The sequence below is a fragment of the Syngnathoides biaculeatus genome, chromosome 8 (assembly GCF_019802595.1).
Source record: "Syngnathoides biaculeatus isolate LvHL_M chromosome 8, ASM1980259v1, whole genome shotgun sequence".
Classification (NCBI taxonomy): Eukaryota; Metazoa; Chordata; class Actinopteri; order Syngnathiformes; family Syngnathidae; genus Syngnathoides; species Syngnathoides biaculeatus.
The window spans coordinates 30,686,983-30,714,908 of record NC_084647.1 but is presented as its reverse complement, the minus strand read 5'-3'; the positions used below and the strand labels follow the sequence as shown (position 1 = coordinate 30,714,908).

General features: G+C 41.3%; 1 protein-coding gene across 5 annotated transcripts; it reads right to left on the bottom strand.

The window, feature by feature from the left end:
- Nucleotides 1-2: 2 nt before the first annotated feature.
- wsb1 (WD repeat and SOCS box containing 1) lies at nt 3-27,886 on the bottom strand. Of its 5 annotated transcripts, XM_061827413.1 has the most exons (11): nt 25,775-25,972; nt 25,560-25,599; nt 19,286-19,454; nt 18,175-18,458; nt 17,845-17,976; nt 17,115-17,215; nt 14,688-14,860; nt 11,169-11,282; nt 2,605-2,712; nt 1,452-1,554; nt 3-1,381 (listed from the first exon to the last, which is right to left on the bottom strand). In XM_061827413.1, the coding sequence occupies exons 2-11, from the start codon at nt 25,597-25,599 to the stop codon at nt 1,283-1,285; spliced, it is 1,323 nt and encodes a 440-aa protein (XP_061683397.1). In that variant the 5' UTR covers nt 25,775-25,972; the 3' UTR covers nt 3-1,282. The 5 variants fall into 5 exon arrangements, with proteins under 5 accessions (XP_061683397.1, XP_061683398.1, XP_061683400.1 ...); XM_061827414.1 differs by lacking the exons at nt 25,560-25,599; nt 25,775-25,972 and adding an exon at nt 27,717-27,886; XM_061827416.1 differs by having other exon boundaries at nt 3-625; nt 25,560-25,966.
- Nucleotides 27,887-27,926: the final 40 nt, after the last annotated feature.

The window sequence follows — 27,926 nt, the reverse complement described above, 5'->3', positions numbered from 1 at the left end:
AATGAGTTAAAAAACCTTTATTGAAACTTTGAAAAAAAAATTACCTTAATGGCAGGAGCTTACATTCAATTCTCAACTTTCACTTCAACAATTCATACTGCAAAGAGCTTTAGATGTATTTATTCCAAAAGCTGACAAGTAGTACTTTGTTGGGCAATCCAACCTTCAGTGGCTGAGAACATACTGCTCAGAAGAATCTGACAGCTGCTCTGCACCAATTTGCTTACATTAACACAAAATGAGTGCTCACTTTCCCTTCTTCACACACAGTACAAATTGAATGTAACAAACAAATAATTTTCAAGCATTCCTGTCGCTTGTGCATATTTGTAATAAAGCAAACTTGCATCAAATGAGACTGGAATGACATTGATCCTTGGGTTGCATACTTCCACAATTCTTGCCTATTTCATAAATGGTACACAAGGCACTAATGAGTGCCACACTGTCCCAAATGTTTTCTTGGAACTTAAAAGCTAAGGGGGCTATTGACTTGCTTATACTTTCACAGTGACGATTAAGTTTACAGACACTGTATGTACATTACATATGTCATGGAGACTTTACACAGGCTGGCAGTTAATCCTAAGAGGTGCTTTGTTTTCATTAGGTGTCAAACACTGGTCTGAAAGAGAGTAGGAAAAAAAAAAAAAAACATTCAGAGTGAAGTCAGTCAGTTTGCATGGTGAATGTGCTACACTAGGGTGAGCATATCACAGGTAAGATTGAAAGTTAGACAAGGGTGAAGGGCAAAAAAGTACGTAGTAAGAAAAATAGGAAAACCACACCTATTTTGTTGTTTGTAAAGCAGTAGAAGATGACTAAAATCACAACTGTTGATTTTCTGTTGGACTGAGTACTACTTGAAAAGTTAAAGAAAATGGTAAATATTGGTTCAAACTATTAAGTAAATAAAGGAGTTATGCTAAGATCACTGTATGTTACCGAAACCTCGTCCATTTGTCAACAGAAAAGAATATAAAAACCATGCATTACAGCAAAGTTCCTCCTACTAAGTGCAATAGCCATTTCAAATCAGAGGAAAAGATGACTGTTTAAGTGAGCCTGAGCAAGAAGGAAGAAAAGCTGAATACTTAAACTGTTGTTAAAAGATGAGGATTGATGGAGATGAGACAAAAAAAAAAAAAAGTTGACCTTACAGGAATTGTTGACCTGTTGGCCTCAGCACACAATCATATAATAACCAATTAGAAAAATAAATACATGCAAAATAACATCCTAGTCTGTGACAATGTGATGAGGATCTGAGATATTATAATCCTCAACTTTCACAAACTTTACATGGTTCTTTGAAAATAAATAAAGAGACAAATTGATTCTTTGTCAGCATGCCAGGACGCTGCACACGGATGCCCGAAGCCTGAAGAGAATCAAATGACTTTGTAGGACAGGTAGTCACAGAGCGGCGTGGGAATAGCCAACAACTCCACCTGCTGTGTTGTCATCACCCGCCTGAGAGCCATCCTGCACAAGTGCTGCAGGCTGGCAGTGCTACGAGGACATTCCCAAAAGTACACACCACCGTCCCGTGTCCTAGAAATTCGACACAATCATTTCAAAATACTAACTACCCCCCAAAATGTAAATAGATAAAATAAAATCAACATTGCGGATGTCAAAGGTTGCCAATACTGCTACAAAAAAATAATCAGATTTATACGATCAATGTTTTTGGGGCTGATCATTGGGTTATAAAAAAAAATAAAAAATAAAAAAACAAAAATCACTGACTCAATCACAAGATGGAGCAATGTGTCCATTTAAATGAGCTGTTCATTTACTGGATATACTTGTGTGACTGCTCCAGAAATACATTTACATGAGTGCCACAGTGGAGCAACTGGTTAGAGCGTTGGAACCACAGTTCTGTGGAGCGATCATGAAAGAAATTGTGTCTTGCAGTCTGATCCAGACATTATGTTGTTTCTCAGACACATTTTTTACACCATGCTGCCAACATTCATCCATCCATTCATTCATTCATTTTCTTTGCTGCTTATCCTCACAAGGGTCACGGGACTATTAGAGCCTATTCCAGCTGTCAACAGGCAGGAGGTGTGGTACACCCTGAACTGGTTGCCAGCCAATCGCAGCACACATCGAAAGAAACAGCCGCACTCACAATCACACCTACTGGCAATTTAGTGTCCAATTAATGTTGCATGTTTCTGGGATGTGGGAGGAAACCGGAGTTCCTGGAGAAAACCCACGCAGGCACGGGGAGAACATGCAAACTCCACACAGTGAGGGCCAGAATTTAACCCGGGTCCTCAGAACTGTGAGGCCAACACTTACCAGCTGTGACATTGTGGCGCCCTGCCAACATTTTTTTTTTTTAACCTTTATTGCAGTCAGATATTTACAGTGTTAAGCCAAAAACAAGGCTAAAAATAAAGCAGCTCTTGCACTCAACTATATTGGACAAGATGATGCGGCGTAAGTCTTTTACAAAGCAGATTGTCATTGATTGGATCGGTGAATTGTGACAAAGCTGATTTGCATTAAATGTTAGTTATCAGTCGAAACCGATCATCCCAATAAAATCAGTGTTAAGCCCAGAGAAAATATATGGCAACATCTTACCCAGCAGCAAGGACACTTCCTTCAGGAGAGAAGGCACAGCAAAGTCCATTATAGAGAGTGTTGATGGCCTGAGGAGCTCTTTCTTCAATACTCCAGAAACGGACCAGTCTAAGTAAAGAGAGGAGGGAAATCATTGTAAGCCATATCACCATATCTAATGTGCTTTAACATTGCAAAGAAATATGACATGGGAACCTTATACGCAAGAATAAGCGCTATAAGAATGTCAAGCCAACAGCATACCGCCCAGGAAGAAAACGGGTTCTGTGTCCCAGAGATGAATGTGCTCTCGTCTGAAATTTGCATATCAACCAAAGAACAAAAGCAAAACACCCTGTGAAAATGGTGGCTGAAGGTGATAGTATCAATTCATGACCCCATCAAGAAAAACTCCCTTCTACTCTTCAAGTGTCCAACACCAATGGAACAATCAAAACAAGCGGCCAAAATAGCAATATAACAAAACCAGCCAACTGAGCACTGTTCATGAGGCCCGCAGAGAGCCGTTTTTCCTCAGAGACAAGATGAGGATGGAAGCCCTTCCTCCCACACAGGGGAGCATTATTACAGTATTGAAACAGTGCTGTCACCCGGGCAAGAATTTGGACCACTGTTGACCAGCCCCACCAGCAAGCACATTCTACAGAGGAATGGGGCCAGGCTCTGGAAAAGGACAGCAAGGCTTGGCTCCCTTTTTGGAGGACACTGACAATACCAACTGAAGCTTGCAGCCAACCAGTCAAATGTGCATGCAAGGGCGCATGAGGATGTGGCACCAGATATGGTTGCAGGAAAAGTGGATGGCAATACACATGATGGTCCAAGTGCATTAATGACAAATAGATCAATGGATATCCACATACACGTACCAGCTGCGGTTGCTGATGTACATGCCAGAATTGCTTTAAAGCCGTTTTCCTAAATGTTGAAAACTTTTGAAACAAATTGTTTGTCATGTTCACTGATGCTTTGGAAGCAAGTTCCATACAATGTCACGGCATGATTTTTTGGCCTTATTTTCAAGTTTTGTCAAACCATAAACAAATATCTTGCAAAATATGAATGTTTATTGATTAAAAAAATGATTTGAAATGTATCCTTTTCTGATTTTATTCATTTAATTGATCATATTGCCTTTAAGTTTGTAAAACATGCTTAGACAGGTGTATGCTGTATAGATGATGTCACTTGACTGGCCTGCATTGGTCAAATTTGATGTACCCTAGCAAAAAATTAATACATAGGGAGGGTCGACAGCAGGGATGCCCAGACTTTTTTACCCCAAGATCTACTTTTCACGTTTTTTTTTTTTTTTTTTTTTTTAATTTGAATGACCAATAATGAAATAGAATGACCAAGTCACAAAGACCTACCCACTACAAAAATGCATGACCATTTTTTGTAACAGAGTTCACCTTTACGATCACTGAACACAACATGAATGAAAATGCACATTTGGGCTGTGTCACTCACATCAGTAGATTTGTCCAACTGCAGTGAGAAACACTCACAAGCTCCGATGTCCTTCCACACATCAGCCATGGTTTCACAACACTGTGCAACTGTACTCCTTGACAGCGGCAGAGCTTTTTTTGAAGATAATATTTCCGTCTTATATTTAAAAGATCGGAACAACGAGTCAGCTACGCCTCTTTTACCATCTCTCCATCTTGGAAGGACTTCTTATTAACATGGATGTGACAAACCCGGAACGACGCTTTGGTGGCGGTTTTCGCTGTTGAACTCTGTGTGAAAAGTGACTGGTGTGGGGCCAATTTGGATTTTAGTTTGTTCACTTTTCTCATTCCCAGCTCGCTTTTTGGCAAAATGTCAGTGTCGTATTTGCCATGAACTTAAAATAGAGGGGGAACTCGCTGACTAACGTGTTTTACTCAGTGTCATTGTTTGCACCGACAGTGAGCTCAAGGTCAGAAAAATACAGCCGACATTTTTTTTTTGTCAGCACGCTGTCGCGATCGACCACGACTGCCTCGCCATCATGCATTGAGCACCCCTGGTCTACAGAATTGCCTCAAAGTGTGACAGGTTTGTCAAGTCGGTTCCCATCATATCGCTAAGGTACCCAGCTACAAATGGGACACATGACTGATTGCAAATATAAATGGGGACAGAGACCTTAATTTTTGGAGACATGTCCTGTGGTCTAACAAAAATAAAATTTTACTGTTTGGCCATGACGAGCATCATTACATTTGGAGGAAAAGGACTGTTGGATGCCTGAAAATAAAATACCAACTCTGAAATACAAGGCTGAAGCATGTTGTGGGGTTGTTTTTATTCAGGAGGGACTGGTAGACTTAACAAAAAAATAGCATAATGAGGAAAGAATATTAATGCATGGGGGGACAAGCCAGTGCAGTCTGTAGGCCGGTCCCAAGCCCGGATAAATGCAGAAAGTTGTGTCAGTAATGGCATCAGCCTTAAAACGTGAAATACAAATATAAGCATTCATCTAAAGAATCCCATACCGGAATGGTCATGGCTCGGGTTAACAATGTCTGCCTCCGCCAGTGTAAACCTGCAGGACATTCGTGGAAATTCAGCTACCATGGTGCGAAGACAAAGAAGAGGAGGAAAATCGATTAGTTGGCAGAAGAGGAGGACTGCAGAGCCTACAACTGAGTGCATGGACTTTGAATGTTGGGACTATGACAGGAAAAGCTCGGGAGTTGGTTGATATGATGATTAGGCGGTTGATATATTGCGCATTCACGAGAGCAGGTGGAAAGTTCTGAGCATGCCAGACAGAGACAGTTGTGATTGGTGCAGATTGTAAAACATGTTGGTGAAGGAAACTGGGGCAATGAAGAAGTTATGGGTAAGAACAGCATCCAGGAAAGGAACTTTGAGGGACAGATGGAGGTGGACTTTGCAAAAAGGATGGAAATGGCAGGTGTGAACATTTTTTTACAGAAGAGGCTGGAACACAGAGTGACCTACAAGAGCGGCAGTATAGGTACGCAGGTAGATTATATTTTATGCAGACAATGTAATCAAAAGGTTACTGACAGTAAGGTAGTAGTAGGGTGAGTGTAGCTCGACAGCATAGGATGGTTATGTTTAGGGTGATTCTGGTTGTGGGGAGTAAGATTAAGAAGACAAGGGTAGAGCAGAAAACCATGTGGTGGAAGCTGAGGGAGGATTAATGCGTGGCACTCGGGAAAGAAGTGAGACAAGCTCTCAATAGACAGGAGGAGCTCCTGAAAGACTGGACTACTACAACCAAGGTGATCAGAGAGACATGCAGGAGAGTACTTGGCATATCTTCTGGTAGCAAAGGGGAGAAGGAGACTTGGGTGCTTGAACTCCAAAATACAGGAGGTCATCCAAGGAAAGAGTTTAGCGAAGAAGTGGGACACTGTGAGGACTGAGGAGAGGCGAAAGGAATACATTGAGATGCGACGTAGGGCAAAGGTAAGAGGTGGTAGAGGCTAAACATGCACACGTACACCAGGTTGGACATCAAAGAAGGATCTCTACAGGTCGCCCAGACAGAGGGATAGAGATGGGATGTGCAGCAGGTAAGGGTGATTTAGGATAGACATGGAAAAGTGATGACTGGTGTCAGTAGTGTGGGAAATAGATGGAAATAATACTTTGAGAAGTTGATGAATGGATAAAATGAGAAGGAAAATTATAAGAGGCAAGTGTGATGGACCACGAAGTGGGGAAATTAGAAAGGCACTAAAGAGGATGAAAAAGAGAAAGGCAGTTGGTCCTAATGACATAGTTGTGGAGGTATGGAAGCAATTTGAAGAGGTGGCTGTAGACTTTTTAATCAACTTACTCAACAGAATACTAGCAGGCTAGAAGACGCCTGAAAAATGGAGGACAAGTGTCTTTAGACCATGATGTTCGCAGATGACATTGTGATCGCCAGTGAAAGCAAGGAGCAGGAGGAGGACCAATTAGAAAAATGGAGGCATGCACTGGAAAGGAGACTAATGAAGATTTGCCAAAGTAAAACAGAATATATATGTGCGTGAATAAGAGGGTAGAGGGGGAAGAGTGAGGCTCCAGGGAGAAGAGATAGCGAGGGTGGATAACTTCAAATACTTGGTTTCAACAATCCAGAGCAATGGTGATTGTGGGAAGGAAATGAAGAAATGGGTCCAAGCAGGTTGGAGTAGCTGTCTGGTGTGTTATGTGACAAGAGTCTCAGAAGAGGCAAACAGTGGTGAGGCCAGCCATGATGTACGGATTAGAGATGGTGGTACTGAAGAGACAAGAAGCAGAGCTGGAGCTGGCAGAAATGAAGATGATGAGCTTCTCTCTAGGAGTGAGTAGATTGACTCACGTTCATGAGTGAGAGAACAATGAGAACAGGAATTCAACAGGTGGATCGGTGCAGCTTCTGCAGTGATGCAGACTTTGTAGCCGTCCATTCTGGTAAAGATGGAACTAAGCAGATAGTTTAAGCTCTCAATTTACTGGTCGATTTATGTTCCTCCCCTCACCTATGGTCATGAGCTGTGGGTCATGACTGAAAGAACATGATAGAAGCGGATTCAATTAGTTTGCTTTGCAGGATGTCCAGTCTCTCCCTTCAAGAGTGGCTGAGAAGCTCGGTCATCAGGCTCAGAGTAGAACCGCAACTCCTCCACATTGAGAGGAGCCAGATGAAGTGGCAGGGGCATCGCATTCGGATATAGGCTCGGCTGTGAGGCATTTGTTACCGGGCCACAGAGAAAGATGACAACTGTGCATCATTTTCATTGTACTGTATTGCAATCCGTATGTCAGTGTCTTTTTATTATGACAATTGACTGGACCTTCTCCACTGCAACAGCTGCGTGTCTTAATTGGCACATCCAGACTGCACAGAATGCTTCAGTTTCCAGTCCCAGCTGACTTGAACACTTCAGATTCAAGTTGCAGTGGGCTGGCTAATGGTGGCAGAGTTCAAAGAATGAATAATTTCATCAACAAATTCAGTTAATTACATTTACTGAAAAAAAAAATATTCTTTTGAACAAAATGTTTGCAAAGGAAAACACAATATCAGGAGTCCTACTTAAAATATCCCATTTAAAATTTGGGTTTATTGCAAAAGTTTTCTCACACACACCAAGTCCGCTCTGATACAGATACAGTCATAGGTTTCTGCTTGACAGGCAGAATTTTACAAAGTTAAAAGTCTACTTTCATTATCATTGGTGCGAAGAATGTTGGGGAACACGGATATAGCAGACTAGCGTATCGGTATTCCGCAATAAGTTGCAGAAACATTGTTCCAAGGCTGGGAGTCAGTGTTTCAGATGGCCCTTCTTCCCAAAGGGCCTTGGTCAGAGAGGTGAACAAGAACCCTACGGTCACTCAGGCGGCACTCCAATATTTCCTAGCAGAGATAGGAAAATTGTTGTTAGTAATGGTTGACCTTGGTTGACTAATGCAACGGGTCTCCTATGGTTGGCCTCTCAAACATTGCTTTATGGTAGAGTGGCAAGACAGAAGCCACTTTTCAACAAAAGCCACATGGCAGCCTGCTTGGAGTTTGCCAAAAGGCACCTTAAGAATTCTCTGATCTGAGGTAACGAAAATTGAACTTTTTGACTTGAATAGCCAGCCTTATATCGGGAGAAGAACAGACACGACTCATCTCCTGGCTAACACTATCCCTACTGTGAAGCATGGTGGTGGTAGCATCATGATCTGGGACTATTATTCTGCTGCAGGAACTGGGTGAGTAGTCAGCATTGAGGTTAAGATGACAAGCTGCCAAATATAGAGAACCTTTTCAAGAAAAGTTCCTCCAGAGTAGTCTGGAACTTGGACTATGGCATTGATTCATCTTCCAACACTACAATGACCCAAAGCACAGGGACAAGATAAGGGAGTGGCTTCAGGAGCACCCTGTGAATGTCTGAGTGGGCCAGCGAGAGACAGCACTGTAATCCAATCGAACATTTCTGGAAAGACCTAAAAATGGTTGTCCACTGACGCTGGCCATCCAACCTAACTGACCTTGAGAGGATCTAGAGAGAAGTATGGGAGAAAATGTTCCAAAACAGGTGTGCCAAGCTTGTCAAGAAGACTAAACCGCGATTGCTGCCAAAAGGTTCTTCAACAAAATACCCATGTACCTATAATATTTATATTTCCAATACATTTGCACATCCATTATCTACCGCTTATAGGGTGAGAAGCTCGGTCACCCGGGAGGGGCTCAGTGTCGAGCCACTACTCCTCCACATTGAGAGGAGCCAGAAGAGGTGGCTGGGGCATCTGATTCGGATGCCTCCCGGACGCCTCCCTGGTGAGGTGTTCCGGGCATGTCCCACCAGAAAGAGACCCCAAGGACGACCCAGGACACGCTGGAGAGGCTATGTCTCTCGGCTGGCTTGGGAACGCCTTGGGATCCCTCCAGAAGCCTTAGAATAAGTCTGTAAAAATAGCAAAATTTTTAAAAACTGAAGGGTGTGAATACTTTCAGCTGGCACTGTAGCACTACATACACACCACAGAAATCTAGTGTATCGGAACATCTGGTTTTAAGTAATTGTAAGCAAAGACCCCTTTCTTTGTGATCCATATGATAATTTGCCAATATCTCAAACCGGTGGAGTGTAGCGCCAACTACTGAGAAGGAGGACCTAATCGCAGATTTTTCTTTTTTTTTGCCTTGAATATTTGTGGATGGATTCTGCAACCTTCACAGGTGCCCGATACCTTGAAATTAGACCAGTATCAACATGATACCGTTACCTGGGATCAGTACTTGCTCAGTCCTTGAGATAATTCTGCAATTGTGCACTTGTCTTTAATAGCCTTCCAGAATTTGGTGTTTGTGAACTCACTTGTGGTTTTCCTTGTCAAGAGAATGTCCGGGGTGCAATGAACTAGTTTGCACAGCGGCATAAGAATACCCCATCATATGCCACAAGGCACGCTCAGTTACCAGTGTAACTATTTTCATATTTACTCTCAGAGTGTTTCCCAAACATAATTACTGTAAATATGGCTTTACTACTTCTGTAAAGTAGATTCATGATGGACTACTGTGGATTCTGACTTCTGGTGTTACACCCATAGGAACAGAACTCATCTTAAACTGGAGAATGCTCTAGCAATTTTCCACTTGTAAACATTTGATAAAGTTCTCAGTTGCAAATATTATATAAAGTACTCTCATCAAACATTGGTCTCGGTAATATCAAATCCAGACTAAGTAGCAAGGGATAGACTGCACCTGATACCTTTTTTGCCAGCTGTCCATAATTCTGTTCACATGTATTTGTTGCTTATTCTACTTTCTAGATCACTTGCAATGGACCCGCAGTGTCATGGATAGAGAACAAAAAGCCCTGCATTTTCCCATGCATCATTTTCCCCTCCACAACATCAGTTCATTGGTTGGTCACCCAGCAGTAAGCTTGATAAATAGCTACAGTACATGGTGACAACTATGTGATTCATCTGAACAAAGACATGTACTGTATCAGTTCTATGCCCTCAAGTCTCAAATGTCATGACTCCAGATTTTAATAAACAAACCGCAAACAGAGCAGCTTTCCTACTATGCATTGCTGATTACATGAACAGGAAAAAGTACAAACAAAAGCTTTGTTAAAAAGGCAGCCACTCAGAAGACTGCAGTCTTCTCGGCTACTCTTGAAAAACAGTCATACTTAAAGCAACAGCACGGTTTTTGTATGCAGATACCAAGTGTGCCGAGTATAGTATACTTGTTTATCTGAATATTTGATACATGTCAAAATCCTTGAACAGACACTAGCCACAACACAATGTTCAAAAATAGAATTAACGTTTTGGGTTCTGAATCACCATACGGCATTTGAAATTGTACCTATATTAATTGTATTCAACAAATATAGGAAAAACAACACTTCAAAAACAGTTGCCAGGAAAAAAGCTGCTGACAAAACATTAACAGAGTCATGGAATATTTATGCACCACTAAGAGCAGAAGACACTGAAAGAAAGCGAGACTCCTAAAGTCACTTGTCACCATGACTGTTCTTGTTTTTGCAAATTGTTACTTAAACAGGGTTCTTACACTTCCAGAGAATCAAAATTCCAAGAATTTTCCATGACTTTACAGCTTCTCAATACAAAATTCCATGACAAATATTGGATTGACTAGTTGTGGCAGACAGCAATATTTCAGCTATATGATTGTGTGTTGCCACATAAATAATAAGTGCCAAAGCTTTAACAATGTAGTAGGTGCACCATAATGACTGTCAAATTTATGGTCATTAAAAATTATAATTACAAGTGTATAAAAGTATTGTTGCTTTGCATGTAATCAGAAGGGTCTATGTATTTCTACTTCATAAATTTTACACACGTGATTTTTCGTGCTTGACTGTGCAGATTTGCGAGTGTGATCGCACTTGTCAGGTCACAGTGACTGAAAATCCCATGACATTCCCTAACCCAAGCCAAATATTTTTTTTAATTCACCAGACTTTCCAAGACCTGGAAAAGGCAACGTTTCTTCCCATGATATTCAAGAAATTCCCTGACCCATACAAACCCTGCTTAAATAGACAGTGATGACAAGGGAACGTACGACTCACCTGTCATCAGTAATGCTGGCAATATGGCGGCCGTCAGGGCAGAAGCTCACAGAGCGCACCCAGCGGTCATTTGACCCTCCAGCAAAAATCGGAGATGGAGGAGGAAAGAGATGTCTACAAAAAGATGAATTAACATTGAGAATATAATTTAGGATGGAAAAGGAAGGTTTGCGAAGGTTTAAAACCAAATGTATCAAAGTCTAAATGTATTTCACGTTTCTTTTGTAGTTTCTAGTTTCAAAATATTAATTAAGGTCTGTATCCATAAAGTGTGATGATAATGGAAAACCTATCAGAAAACATGAAAAGGGGAAAACATATATTGAAAGTATGCTGTGAGAGCAATTTATTTGAAATACACATTATAATAAAAACAAATAAGACTTAAAATTGAGAGTTGAATTCACATATTGGAAAGTATAAGATTGATTTTAAAATTTAAGATGTTTTGAAGTGCTAGAAAACCTCCAAACAAAATACCATCATATCCTTGTCAAGATTAATAATTGAGTTACATAATTTAATATTCTTATTTTCAGTAATAGTTCAACTCTTGAAGCAAAGTCTGTACAGACATTGCACACACTGAATAGTAACTTTAGCTGTAAAGTTAGCGCCGATGATAGTGGCTAGAGTTAGGGTAGTGGTCAAGAAGTCGATGAGTCTCTCTGCAACACAGGTGTTAAAATCAAGGCTCAGGAGTCAGATGGCGCCGACCACATGATTTTATGTGGCCCATGTTGTGAAATTCAACCCATCCAGCATTGCTCGTCAAATATTCTGTTCATTCTGTTTACAGTTAGTGCTTTGTGTTTCTCCACCCTTTAGAAATTCTGTCCTGGTTAATGATCAACTAATACTCGGTAAACTTCAACTCAAATACTAAGAAATCACAGAGGAAGTTCAAAAACTCCACTGAGCCAATAAAACTAACCGCATAAGGGGGGCACAAATTCTCCATTCTGCTTGATGTAACAGCTAATCAGGACACAGACAAGGAAACAAGGGATATAAATCAGTCACATTTGAAAAATGTACGAGTGTGGTCAGTCATGGTCGCAGATATAGTTACGGGTGTGGTCCACCAGTCATGCCCGCAGATAAAGTTGCGGGTGTGATGAGGGATGGAATCTCAAGAATTTAAAATACCTTACTGGATTAATATAACATAACTGTAAATTAAAAATAAAATAAACAAATACATAACTAAAATAGAAAAAAAATTCAAACTCAGAAATTTTAATTTCGAATTTCAACTGATATTAGTAGAACATGAAATAAAACTATTTAAAAATTGTCATCAATAAAAATTCTTGATCTGACAAACTATCTGAAGTTAAATGCACTGGCCTGTCAAGGAATAAACAAACTGTTTTGAAAATGATGAAAGTTCAGTTCAACATAATCGACGTTAGTGGCAACAAGCTAGCGATACTTTGTAACAAACATTCCTGTCGGCAATCGTGACGTATTGTTATAATCCAGCATCATTTACGGTGCTATCTATTGTCAATCAATTGATGAAAGCTACCAGTAGATGATGTACATCTTCCTGAAGCATGTAGAGGGAAAAGGTTTTCAATTTCATGATAACTCGCACCACGGGGAAGATATATGGACAGACTAGTCTAACGTTACAACTTAGATCAAGTCGAAGTAAATCACAATAGTTAGATACTAAAACATTATTTATGTTATACCCCAAAAATGTTTTCAGTGTAACTGAATTTCCTTTGACATGGCTCATGATATTGATGGCTTTCAACGTAAATGCGCTCGCTGCACGTGAAGAAGCGTTGAATATGCGCTTTTGGCAGTACTCAGGGCCCTGGCTTTTTTCATCATGAGCTTTTTTTTTTTTTAAACCCAAAAAAATTTTCATTAACCACTTTTCTATAATCATAGCCAAAAAATAGCCAACCACATCCCGGTCAAACTGCGATCTACTAACATGACTAATACTCTTGTTCTTCAGGTTACATTCATACATATGACTTTCAGACGTAAATGTGATACAAGGAATTATATTTTTTATTGGTAACTGAATCTAAAAAACATTAAGAATGACAGAGATGTGTCATAAAAATAAAAGTTTCTCAATCCTCTTCTATACTCCTGAATGTAGAAAATAACATCACTGTTCAACACTATGTTTTTGCATGATTCCTGCCAAAAAGATTATCCTCTTTTTACTGCTCACCCATTTACAGAAACTTGTATCAAAATCAAACAATTCTTCTTCAGGACCTTCAATTTTAACAACAGTTCATTTGCACTTTCTGTTTTGAGACAGTTCCTTAAGGACGTCTTTACAATGTTATGCCTGCAGAAACCACGCTCTACATTAACTGTCTTTGCAGTTGCAGCAAAGTTGTGATCAGTTGTCTGCTGATGCTTCATGAAGTCATCCAACTTTGGTGCCACTGATGATTTTCAGCGTGTCAGAACATTTTTTCTTCCACTGTCACTACACCATTGGCAGAAAAAATTTGAGTCCCTCAATTTGAGATACTTGAATTTAGAAAACCATTCCTGGCAAATCTTTTGCCTCCGGCCTGCACGGGGAGTATATTTTCCGACAGCAGAAAAACTTGTGTTGGGCGTCTTTCCCGCGTAATGGGCATCCATCAAAGTTGGCAGCTGACAAGCTGCACTTATACCACTGCCATCCTTTGTTTTTCGGAAGATAATCCGAAAGGGTTTATAAATTTTCCGTAGCATCCACAAGTAGCATGAACCGATGCCAAGAATCCGTGGGTTTGTCGCGGAACCCGGATGCAGTTGTCTCCGCTGTAAACAATTATTCACTCAACTTCCGGTATAGCTTCTGGCGAAACCTTCGTCACGCTAAAGCCTGGAATCAAATATGAATTCTTGTAATATACATAAGTCTATAACAGTACAGAATTGTATGCTAGGGTAGACAGCCAATTTTTTTTTACAATTTTAAAACTTAACCCTACTCACCAGACTCAGTATGTGTTCGCATATGGCAAGGGCCCTGTAACTTCCTAACATGCTCCGTACAGTTAGCTTGCATTTCCTGTTTCCGGGTGACGACTGATTGTTAAGGAGCGGGCTTGTTTAGTTAACAACGCTTATGAAATAAACACGTAAATTAATTTCAAGAATACACAAAATAAGCAACGTCTTTCAATATCTATTTTTTTCTACTCGCAACAACTTTTAGGCGCGTGATTTTTCATGCTCGACTGTGCAGATTTGCGAGCACGAAGGCGCACGATCACAGTCGTCAAATGTGAGTTACTGATATAAATAAACCTTAACAAAGTCTCTCTGTGTGAATATCTAATTTCACAACGTACCGGTATGTATATATCTGCAATGTATAGTCCATCACGCCTAATGTATAGGGAAAAACAGCAACAGCGAGCGGGAGGGGTTTATAATCCAGTGCGCTCTGTAGTCCGGAAAACATGGTAATTTGTAGTCCATGCTTCCACACAGTTAATACTGAAAAGTAAATTATTGACAAATTGAAAATCACAGAGGTCTTACCCCAGCTCTAGAAGGATGGTGGCTTTGTGGTGATCCCAGACAATGACCCGAGTGTCATAGGACGCAGTGGCTAACAGCGCCCCATCTGGTGAAAACTCACAAGACACCACATCATTGTGGTGTCCGTCCAACTTTCGGATTAATGTGTATTTATCCATGTTCCATAAGAACACCTGCAAGGTGAAGAAAGGTCTGTTAACATTTAAGGGAATGATAATAATGAGTTACCTGTGCTATCATAGTTCTAACATTACTGTCTGCGCATCATGTTTAACAATTAAATTATGAGGAATTAAAGAGAATTAATTGATGCTCAGTGTCAATAGGCAATAACTTAAAACCAAAGCAAATAAAAGTGCACATGCTACAGAAACAGGAAGGCTTAATGTCAAAATGGAGCAATCCTTTGAAACATTAATAGTCACACTTTTGCTGGCTACAATGTGACTAACATCTAAAAATCTCAAGTTGTATCAAACTATAAAAGATCCTTTAACAATATACAATGCTTTAATCACCATATTGAAAAAAAAAATGCACATTACTACATCATTACTTATGTTCTTTTCAACATAAAAAGAGAAAATAAAACAAGTAGTAACTTAAGGTAACATAATGTTACTCCACTGGTTTCCCCTTTCAGAGTTTTAGTTCTCTCTGTTTACAATAGGCTCCCACCTCCGGCAGAAGCCTACGAAGAGAGACAGATACTGCAAGAGAAAAGAATATTTTATGGCCAAAGGGTTGACACCTCTGGCAAAGTATACAAAAGCACCCCCCCCCCCACACACACACTCTGAGCGTTCCACCACCCCCAACATACACACACACACACACACACACACACACACACACACACACAACACACACACACACACACACACACACACACACACCACACACACACACACGCATAAAACGCTAAATATGCTGAAAGCTATGACCTGCGTTTATCATTATTAGCGGGCTTCAAGGAAATATCCACATATAAAATTTAGACTGTACAACTTCAGCACTTAAGCTTTCTTGACATTTGCTTGAAATAATGCCTTGTGAGCTGCTAGAACATTCATTGTTTGGAACATGCAGTTGTTTTTTCCAGTAATATTACATTTATATTAAACTAATTAACTCAACTTAAGTTAGATGACGATTGCTGCGTTGAGCGGATTTTTATGATGAATCTAAGTAGGAGGGAAAAAAAAGTCAAACAAAACTACAACACACTACAAAAAAATAAAATAAAATTTATTTTTATGGAGGAAGTGGGATTTACTTTGCTGCTTTCTAGGCAACACTTAATACTTTGTCTAAAGTACTTGTCTCTTTTTCATGAGTAAATCTTTTTTTGTGTTGGTCAATAAACTAAAGTCTGCCAAGTCCTGGCAGCAGTTAACGACTAGAAAGCATCTAACCAAATGAAAGAGACTCTAGTACATTTGGATAGATGGTGAAGCTGTTTTTCTGAGGCAAGGTGTAGAGGTGAATTTGGAAAAATAAGGTAGTGGTGTAACGTAGAGGGCAGGGAACACAGAGAATTAATGACCAGTTTAATTATATTTTTTAGATGACATTATTAAAATAAATATAGGAACTGCAACAGCAGAGGTAGACAGACATGGAGCAGCACCTACGTACAGATTGACCTTGCGGGTCAGATGCCAAGCTGCCCCTGGCAGGCCTTTGGGCAATGTGCATCCGCGGTTACACCGGCTGCTCAAAATGTCAGCGCGGCAGTCCTTTCAAAACCAATCACACACTGAGCTCTGCCACCACCTGTGACAGGGAGAGCAAGACACACACACTGTAGGGACACACACAACCTGTCAAAGGTACTACCAACTACATGACGACTGCGGTTTGATCAGTTTCATCGAGAAATGAAATGATCTGTTTCTTGTGGCCACTAACAGTCTGAAAACTGTTTGACATGTTTTAAATATGTAAATTTAACATGTTATAAAATAGCAAACAGATTTTGTCTGCATGGTCAGTCTGGAGTTGGACCAGGCGTTTTTTGCTTTTACTTTAAAAAAAATAAATAAAAAAATAAACACACAACTAAAGTAACGCAAGTGTAAAATGCTACGTGTATGAGTTTTTTTCAGTTTTCATCACCTCAATTAACACTGATTTAGATATAGGTAGATGTGTGCTCAAACAGTGAGTTGGAGTTTTGCAAATTCTGTTCACCAAAAGCACCCTTCCCCACCACAGTCGACAAAACGAAACAAAATCTAGATGCAAGTCACTTTTCACTTATGACACAGAGCAAAGCTGGTTTAAGTGTGAATATAGGTGAGCAATGCTGGGATGGGTTGAATTTCATAACATTTCTAGATTCATTGAGCATGGCTAGTCACAAGCAGTAGCACAACAAAAAGCTAGCAAATCAATTCAAAGTGAATAAAGAACATGTTTACGTACTGCTTTGCCTGTGCCGACAGAGCACAGGATCGACGAATCGGGGGAAAATCCGCTGCAGTAGACCCAATTCGGGTGACCCCTCAAAACTTTCACCATGTTACCTAAATACACAAGTCACATTATCAATAAAACCCCATTCAGTATTAAGTTACAGCTTCTTTATACTAATGAATGTGCTGACGTCACTGTGGGTATCCAGAGGACAGTTTGGCTTTATACTCGATCGCACACTACGTTTTTTGAAAATGTGCCTCCAAGTCGGGTGTTGGCTAAGACAGCGAAGAGTGGAGTTTCCTCTGCATTTGTGGTAGCTGTTTTTACTTTCATTTCCGGAACAAAGGAACAATGGTGACCATTGAACAGTGTGCGAGAGGAAATGGATTTAGATGGCCAGATGATTCATCTAATTATGCTAATAATCGATCAAGAATGTGGCAGTGGTATGCGGACCCAAGCGGAAGGTTACGTCATCACAGCATGTGACTAAAATGGACCAACACCGAGAGATGATTATGAGATTATCTATGCGCAGCAACAATTTTTGCCATGTACGCGTCAAGTGATGCATAGGAGCTGGGTACATCGCAAATCCCCACTAAAATAGAATTGTGGTTGGGGACATAGTCTATCACAGGAGTAACCAAGAAAAACACTCATATTTTTAGCCTTTGTAAACAAATTGCGAAGAAATTCAAAGAAAGATGACTATAGGTATCAGCTATGCACATACCATCATCTTTGAGGTCCCACACACGAAGGGTCTTATCTCTGGATGCAGAGACCAACATGAGGCTACCATCAGGAGCAAAGGTCAAATCACGCACTACATCAGAATGATCCATGAGATTCAACAACAGTTTTCCTGAAAAATTGTATCAAACCAAAGGATTAATGGAAGTCCAAACTACCACAAGTACAGCCACTCTCGGAAGATACGCGTGAATGCACAATCACAACAAAGGGAGAAAGACAAACATTATTTGCCAAGGCTTTAGCCATAACAAATTACAGGCAAAAGGGATTTTTACAGAGCAAAATGTCTATTCTTAAGCATCCTCACCTGTGTAAACATCCCAGATTTTGATGCGACCATTGTTGAGGCCTGTTGCCAGTAGCAACTGGTCCTGGCCGAATTTAAACCGGTGCCATTCGATGTTAACGCAGCGGCTCTGCTTTTCAGGCACAGATGAGCCAAATGCCAAACCCCAGACGATGTCGCCACAGTCAATGGTGTGCTCTCTGGGATCACCAGCTGTCTGTACGTATTGGCCTTCATCACTGTTCTGACGGGAAAAACGTCGGGGACTTAAAGCATTAGTGCCCTCCCCATCCTGGGACACTGAACTATAAAAAAAAAAAAAAAAAAAAAAAGAAAGAATAAGAAATACTCTGCGTCAAAAAGTCAAACTACAGTTAATATATTTGTTGTACTTTCTGACATCCCAAAGTGTAAAAATACTATCCTTTCCAACTCTCCATATATATATATATATATATATATATATATATATACATACACACACACACACACGCGCACACACACACACACACACACACACACACACACACACACACACACAGTTATTTAAGGCTTCTGTATGCAGATCATGTATTGTTTTGCTTTGTCATCCTTTTCCCGCCAACATTAAAGTGAAAATCTATAAAAAGCTGATGGGAGCCTTATGCTCTGTGTTTGCTTTTTTTCAGCAGGACCTAGGGCTTTTGGTCACAGTGGCTGACTAAGAGAGCCAAGTCAAAGAGTTAGTGCAATTAATTGATAAAGTCCAGAAATATATTTAACAAATTTGCCACAAATCACTATCATGCCCATCGGATCTGGGAGGGTTAACCATTGTTATGAAAAACAAATCAATTAAAACCCTTTATTTTACCCAAATATTTTAAACCCACTGAGACCAAGTTCTCCTTTTCAAGGGTGATCCTGCCAAAAAGGGGAACTTAAAGCCACATCATAACAATCAATAATAAAATAAAAACCGTCAACAGACTACTATCCACCCAGAATCAAGTGTAGTAAACACTGACCAAATGTACACAGAGAAATTAAAATGGTATGAAAGTCTCTCAAAGTGAAGAGATATTAATCTATTGAAAAAAAAAAAAAGCTAAAAATAGACATTTGTCATTTAAAAAAAAGTGTAGATACTTACAAATTGGCCAGACACTTTGTCCAGGGAATAAGCCTAACAATGCGATGGCCCTGAGACCAAGCGAAGTAAGAACCATTGGGCGCAAAGGCTACAGTCCAAGCTTCACGGCCTGATTTCTGGTCAAAGGGAGCAACGGGCACCAGGAGTTCCCCAATGAACTTTGCCTTACCTGTGTATAATATACATATATTATATATACACAGACATATACATGCATACACACAAATAATAAAAAATATTGTTAAAGTGCCACTGACACCAAAATATACATTTTAAAATAGGAATGTCATCAGAACTACATATATTCATCACGTGGATGATGAGTCGGAAAAAGTGAGATGGGAGCGTTTTATAAAAGCGCAAAATTGCTAGAGTATAACTTAACTCCCAGTGACGGCCATATTATCTGTGACGTCCTGTATAGGCATCACACTATCATGGTGAAGGGCTTGTCCCATCTCGGACGCTAAGCAGGGTTGGCCCTGGTCAGTACTTGGATGGGAGACCACCTGGTGCTGTAAGCATTTTGTCAAGTGGACAGCGACCCTTCCCTGATTATCCGAGGAGGTAAGTTGTCTGGGTCTTCATGCCCCTGGTAGGGTCACCCATGGCAAACAGGTCCGAGGTGAGGGACCAGACAACGTACAACTCCAAAACCCCAATGATGAGAACAAAAATTGGATCTTGGTTTCCCTTGCCCGAACACGGGTCACCAGGGCCCCCCCTCTGGAGCCAGGCCTGGGGCTCAAAAGCGAGCGCCTGGTGGCCGGGCCTGCACCCATGCGGCTCGGCTGGGTACAGCCCGAAAGGGTAACATGGGTCCCCCTTCCCATGAGCTCATCATCTGTGAGAGAGGCCATTGGCAAGCCAATCCCTGGCTACAGAAACTAGCTCTAGGGACATGGAATGTCACCTCTTTAGCAGAAAGGAGCCCTAGTTGGTGTGTGAGGTCGAAAAGTTCCAACCAGATATAGTCGGACTTGCCTGTACGCAACGCTTGGGCTCTGGCACCACTCCTCTTAAGAGGGGTTGGATCCTGTTCCACACTGAAGTTGCCCATGGGGAGAGACGCCAAGCAGGTGTGGGTATACTTATTGTCCCCCGGTTCGGGGCCTGTATGTTGGGGTTTACCCCGGTGGATGAGAGGGTAGCCTCCCTCCGTCTGCAGGTCCTGGCTGTTTGTGTTTAAGCACCAAACAGCAGTTCAGAGTACCCACCCTTTTTGGAGTCCTTAGAGAGAGTGCTGGAGAGCACCTCCTCTGGAGACTCCATCATTCTGCTGGGGGACTTCAATGCCCACCTGGGCAATGTCAGTGAGACCTGGAAGGGCGTGATTGGGAAGAACACCCCCCCCCCACCCCCAATCAGAACTAGTGTTGTGTTGTGTTACTGGACTTCTGTGCTCATCATGGATTGTCCATAACGAACCCAATATTCAGACATAAGGGTGTTCACGTCACCCTGGTACAGGACACCCTAGGTCGCAGCCAACTTGATAGTCATGTCATCGGACTTGCGACTTGAGAGTCTTGGACACTCAGGTGACGAGAGGGGCAGAGCTGTAAACTGGTGGTGAGTTGGCTCTGATGGTGGGGGAAGACGCCAGCCCAAACGTATCGTGAGGGTCTCCTGGGAACGGCTGCCAGATTACCCTGTCAGAAGTAAGTTCAAATCCTCAGCCTCCATGGTAAGGTCTACTCAGGGTTACTGGAGAGGAGGGTTCATCAGGAAGTCGAATCTCAGATTCAGGAGGAACAATCTGGTTTTCGTCCTGGCCGTGGAACAGTGGACCAGCTCTACACCCTTGACAGGATCCTCGAGGGTGCATGGGAGTTCGCCCAACCAGTCTCTGTTTTGTGGACTTATAGAAAGCATTTGACTGTGTCCCTCAGGGAATCCTGGGGGGGGGGGGGTCTTCGGGAGTATGGGGTACTATGTTTGGTCCCTGTACGACCGCTGTCAGAGTTATGTGCGCATTGCCGGCAATAAGTTGGACTACTTTCCAGTGGACTCTGCCAAAGTTGCCCTTTGTCACAGACTTTGTTCACAACTTTTATGTACATAATTTCTAGGCGCAGGCGAGGCTTAGAGAGTGTCCGGTTTCATGGCCTCAGCATCGCATCTCTGCACTTTGCAGATGATGTGGTTGTCTTGGCTTCATCAAGCCGTGATCGCCAGCTGTCACTCGAGCGATTCGCAGCAGAGTGTGAAGCGGCTGGGATGAGAATCAGCACCTCCAAATCCGATAGTATGGTCCTAAGTCAGAAAAGGGTGGTGGGCCCTCTCCAGGTTGGGGATGAGATTCTGCCACAAGTGGAGGAGCTCAAGTATAGGGTCTTGTTCACGAGTGAGGGAAGAATGGACTGGGAGATCGACAAACTGATCAGTGCAGCGTCTGCAGTGATGCGGACTTATCGGTCCGTTGTGGTAAAGAGGGAGCTAAGTTGAAAGGCAAAGCGCTCAATTTACCAGTCGATCTATGTTCCTACCCTCACCTATGTCCATGAGCTGTGGGTCGTGACTTAAAGAACAAGATCCCGGATACAAGCAGCCGAAATAAGTTTCCTCCGGAGAGTGTCTGGCCTCTCCCTTAGAGATAGAGTGAGAAGCTCGGTCATCCGGGAGGGGCTTAGTGTCAAGCCGCGACTCCTTCGCATTGAGAGGAGCCAAATGAGGTAGCTGTAGCATCTGATTCAAATGCCTTTTGGACGCCTTCCTGGTGAGGCGTTCCGGGCATGTCCCACCGTAAAAAGACCCAGAGGACGACCCAGGACACGCTGGAGAGACGGTGTCTCTCGGCTGGCTTGGGAACGCCTTGGGAACCCTCCGGAGGAGCTGGAAGAAGTGGCTTGGGAAAGGGAAGTCTGAGTATCCCTAATGAAGCTACTTCCCCTGCATCCCGTCCCAGAAAAGTGGTAGATAATGGATGGATGGAACATCACAGAAACGATTGAAGCCACCGGGGCCATTTTACCATTTGGTTTGAAGCCATATTTAGACGATATGCAGATCACTTCTCCACTAACAACAGACACAGACGAGTGGGCACACGAGAGACTCAATGAAATATTCAAAATGACTGGCCCATAATTGTGTGATTTCCTAACCCTTTTAAAAGTCTTTGTTTGTCGCGTACTCAGGACGACCCATGCCGGGTGGAGTAAATACATCAAGGGTGCCCAGACACCGGTGGCGGGTGGCGAGGAGCTCCGGGCCGGCAGCCGCGGATGGTTCTTCGGACGGGAATGACACTGTGTCTGACGAGTGAGCTCCCGCCGTGGGCCACAAGCCGAGCTTCCAGGCGGTGGAGGCGTCAGCCCCATACGCCGAAGCACGGCTAAAGGCCTCTCCGGACGTCGAAGCTCGGCTCGTCAGACTCCGCATCATTGCCGTCCGAAGAACCATCTGTGGCTGCCGGCCTGGAGCTGCGGGAGCCTTTGTTTAGGCACTTATGTCCCGCGCGTAGGCCTCCGAGTAGTCGGACTCCGCGTCATTCCGCCCGAAGAACCATCCGGATCTTCAACATTTACAGCCACAGGTTCAAATCTGTATGGAAGTATTCCTCCATCTTTCCGTTCAACCTAATCTGCTATTTCTTTATCAGATGAGGACGAGACAGGTACAGGAAATTTAAAAATGATGTATCATAGATGGCGAAAAACACCAACACTTGAGCCTCTTTCACACTTGCCTGGCAGCACATCATAAGCTATGACGGGCCCTATGTCAATCCAAAGTTTTGTGCATATTTAGCCTGTCAAAAACGTGCTTGTTTCAAACAACAACAAGAGCTGCAAGCAGCTCTGAACAGCCGCTCGCACCCCTGGTTACCCATTAGGTTACTGGCAGGTTGGAGTACAGCCCCATTGGAGACCAATAGAAAATTAATAGAAATGATGGCCAGGAATAGGAATATACAAATGTGGACGCATCTGTCTTTTTTTTCCATAAATTTGATGGATAATGTTTTAAAAGGTCTAATCCAGAGGAAATGTATTTTGTCTATCTTGCAAATGTAGCCTAATTTCATTAAAAAATATTTTTTAAATTCTCAACAACAGAAAAGAAAAATTAGCGCCAAAGTGCACATTTTCTTTATAATCCAAATGCATCCCATGTTTGTTTCAAACCAAGGCTCTGTTGAAGCTGCTTCCACGTGACGTCACGCAAAGACAACCCCAGTACAGAAATGGCTTCCTACGCAGACAATCATACACGTGAGTGGGATCTAGAGACGATAGACAGCAGTGATGAAGTTTTTATGGAATGTGTAAATGCTTCTGGCTTCTTGTGCGAGCATAAGAGATCACACAGGTTTCCGAACCATTGAGTATTTATTGAACTCTGAGAACATGGAACACAGTGAGTGGCTACACATAGACTGCTGCAGGTAAATAACTAGAACATAGATAAAGGACCAAACCCATAACACCTAGGAGAGGTGTATGCGCTTACTCGGCAACATGACAAACAACCAATAATCTACAGAATGCTCTGTGGAAGAGATAGGAATTGAATGAGGAATTTTCTTATTCTTCCCGCCTTTGAAAAACATCCCATGTAGGTGTAATTCAACCATATATGTTCAAACCAGTGTGACGGTCTGAGCGTCAAATGCAACACAAGGATGGGATTCAGTGAGACCTGATGAAGTTGACATGGAACTTCGCACCCAAAATACAGACTGGTAGGTGCCTAAAGAAATCTACGTACACCTTGTTAAAGAAATAATCTAATTCAAACACGTTTAAACGTCTCATGCTTCTTGGACACAACAGCGAGTTGATTGTTGTTGTACCAGCGATTGAGTCGGCGTAAAACAAAAATCGAAACCTTCGGTATCGTCTGCGTTTAAAGATTTAGCCCGTATTTTAAATAATGCACCGAACACTTGAGAGCACACACTGCCGTAGTTGAATCTGAGGAAGAGTACCGGAACTTCCCGAATCTTAAGTGACATTTCGAACAAAATCTTGAGACTAACTTTGACGCTAATTTATTTCATTTCTGTTTTGTTGAGAATTTTTAAAATGTTTTTAATGAAATTTTAGCTACATTTGTATGATAGACAAATAAAATACATTTCCTCTGGATTTGACCTTTAATATTGGGTTATTTTAACTCTGATATCCATCCTAGATGGACAGATTGATGGCTTTCAACCTAAAAGCTGCATCACATCGTTATCTTGTTGGATTCTCCAAGATAATGGCGTCAAAGAAAAAATAGTAATAAAAATAGTGTTTGTGCATGTCCTGCTGCGTTTTGTTTTCAGTGTGCCATAAACTAAGGCCATCTTCTTCATTGACTTTTTATACTTGCTTGAGGGTACTTAATTCTCAACATAACATATCACTACCTTAGAGCTTAACATCCTAAACTAATTGTAGATGTCTCATTGTGTTGAAAATGATGGTCGGTGTCGCATCTATTGTCAAAAGAAGAGCATTAAAATTTATCTCGGATAATAGACGCAAAAAGTGTAAAATTTGGCCAACTATTTAGTATATCAGTGCTATAGCAATTAATGGGACCGTTATGAATGAGGACATCGGTTTAATACTAAGAACAAGTCTGTTTAGACATCTGTGTTGTTTTGCTGTCGATGTTAAATACTTCCGAAGTCCATGAAAAAAATAAGTCAGTGGTTAAAGAATCTGGCTCCACGGACCATTTTTTCCCAAAATGTCAACGTCCAAAAGTAATTTACGCAGTGCCCAAAGTAGAATTTGTCTGGTGCTCTGTCAAACTCGAAGGTGTTGCAGTGTAAAAGCTGGGCTTTTAAGTAATAGAATCTGTTTTGACGTCATTGACGTGCTGGTTGATTCAGTCTTCGATGGAAAAGGCACGTACGCAACCAGACGATCTTATGAGGTTGGAGTGGGAGAGCTACACGTCCGGCATGCAGTTTCCTATGTGCCTCGGTGACCTTGATAACTTTATGTAGTTATTCTCACACTCTTGCCATAGCGACCTAAGCAAATCAAACAATACACAAGACACCTTCCTAACACGGAACTCGGACGTGACGCACGATGTTCCGCGGAAGAGACGAATTGGACTCACATTTTATAAATCAACGGTCAATCATTTCCGCACACACGCTTTAAAAATAATTCGAGTGTACGGAGTATGTTCTCTTGTAAATCCTTCCGATTTTTAACTACAACGGAGTCGTAGGAAACTCGGGAAGGCCTTCTTGACAACTCGAATATCGACACAGATTTCAGTTGCTCGTGGCTCCCTGCCTACGCAAAAAAAAAGTTGTACTCACCTATATCATTTTGGTTTATAGAGTCTGGGAAGCTTGCCATCTAAATGAGGGCAGAGACCAATTAGAAAAACCAAGCAGTGACGCGAAAACTAAGATTCAATTGCAAACACGGTGGATGCGGATGGAGCTCGCTCTTTCTCTCTCGTCACAAAGATCCCTCCGCCTCAAAACGCGGCCGTGGTAAAATCTCTTGATTAATTCCACTGTGTACTTACATACGTTGTAATTGTGATAATACTACTAGGCTGCTCCGACGGTTTCTGTTAAAAACACCGAGAGCGCTGAGGTTCAAACAACAGTGTGATTTTTAATGGTCTCTAACCCAAGACTGCATTGTGTCAAGCTGGAGTCACGGGGGGCGGGCCTTCAAAGTGGGCGGTAATTGTATGACGTAATCAGTTTCCATGGCAATATTATTGACACGTTTATTGAGGTTTTTGTGCTCCAGTATGGGAGCTTTTTTTTTTTTTTTTTTCAAGAACAAATATCTACCACTGTTGTAGTTTATTTCTGGATTTCTGTCAAAACCTACAGAACCAGTACTATTGGCATTTTGGGCCTGCCTTACTGAAATGTCAATGGATGAGACACGTCAATCAAAATAGGTGCACAGTCATTTAGGCTTGAGTGCTTTGTTTGTTCTTAGGTTTGTAAATCCTGAACCGCTTATGCTCACTAGGGTCGCGGGTGCAATGTAATAATTTGTATCAAAGTAATATTCTTGATATTACAAAGCCTGATGATTTTTTTGTGATAAAACAAGCTTTTATTTAGTGAAGTACTTGAAAATGAAATTTATCATCTTATAAAAATATCTTCTTTGCATTATTGTCGTGCAAAAATAAAATGTCATACTAATTCCACAACAGTGTTGGTGAAAGCAACTCAAAAAAGTAATGCAGAATACTGTTGGTGCAAACAAGTGAGGAAATTCCACAACCTTTAAAGGGCCTACTGTATGTGGTCTTCATTGTTCATATTTCACCAACAAGTTCTCTTTATGAATTATTTGCAACACCAAAAAGAAAAGAAAACTGGCTATTATTTCCAATGATATCAACCCCCCTATTTAGTGTGACGTTGAGGGTAGAAACAGAGGCCAAATTCACTGCATAACCAGTATGGAAAGAATTTACAATACTATGAAATAGGTGTAATTCATCATATTTTACATATTTGAGCTGTCTGGTGAAATGCCCTACCTCAAAAATGACAACTTAAAAAAAAAAAGTTGAGAGACACTGCCGGTGTGCACAAAGGAATGCTCTATGGGACCACATCATTGAGATGTAAATCTGTCACATGCGCATTACAGTGAGTGGCAGAAGCCACCTTAACATCCATATAATATTGGCTTAGAAATCTATTTCTCATGGTTTTTAATAGCAGTACTGTATGCAAGTTTGACCAAGCTTATCCCGACCAAAGCTTCTGTACAACAGCTGCACCCAGGATTTCCCTTAAATACAAAGTTATATGGACAAATGTGCCCCAAATGGATCCACTTAACTCGACTGAGTGGATATGTTTGATTGACATCTTTTAATTTCGGCCAACAAATACGATTTAATGAAAGTGTGTGCTTTACACATAGAAGTAAGGGTTAGTCATTCAATTGTTGATTGGAAAAAGTTCAGACAACGAAATGTCTCCATATTTATTCAATACATGTATTTCTATATTATGAGGCTCATATCATTCATAATCTGCATAGAGTACAATAGTAGGCCTACCATAAAAAAGGAAAAATATCACCAAAATTAACAGAAGCATCAAGTATTTAAAGTGGCCCAAAACCTAAATCTTAAAACTCTTTCACCTTTGAAGTTTTTCTGATTTTGTGGCTAGGCCTAAGAACTATCCTCCTAAAGCAAAGCAAAACATAGCAAATTTATTTGTATAGTGCATTTCATACACAAGGTAACTCAATGTGCTTTACATGATTAAAAGTATTTGAAAACAAAGAGATAAACCATTTAAAATGGGATAAAAACAATCAAAATTACAAAAAAATAAATATATTTTTAAAAAGTACAATTAAAACTGCATACAGTGTAAGAAATGTGATTAAAAATTGGAAATACTCTAAAAAGCATGAGCAAAAAGAACATTTTTTAACCTAGATTTAAACACATTCACACTTAGGGCTGACCTCACCTCTGTTGGCAACATATTCCATTTGTGTGCAGCATAATAGCTAGATGCTGCTTCACCATGTTTGCTTTGGATTCTGCACTCCACTATTTGATCTGAGTCAGTCGATCTGCGAGCTCTTCTGGGTTTGTATTCTGTAAGCTTTTTATTCAGGTTGTTATGCGTGTGTATTTTTATTCTTTATTCTTTTTATTTTCCTTTTCCCTTTTAAGG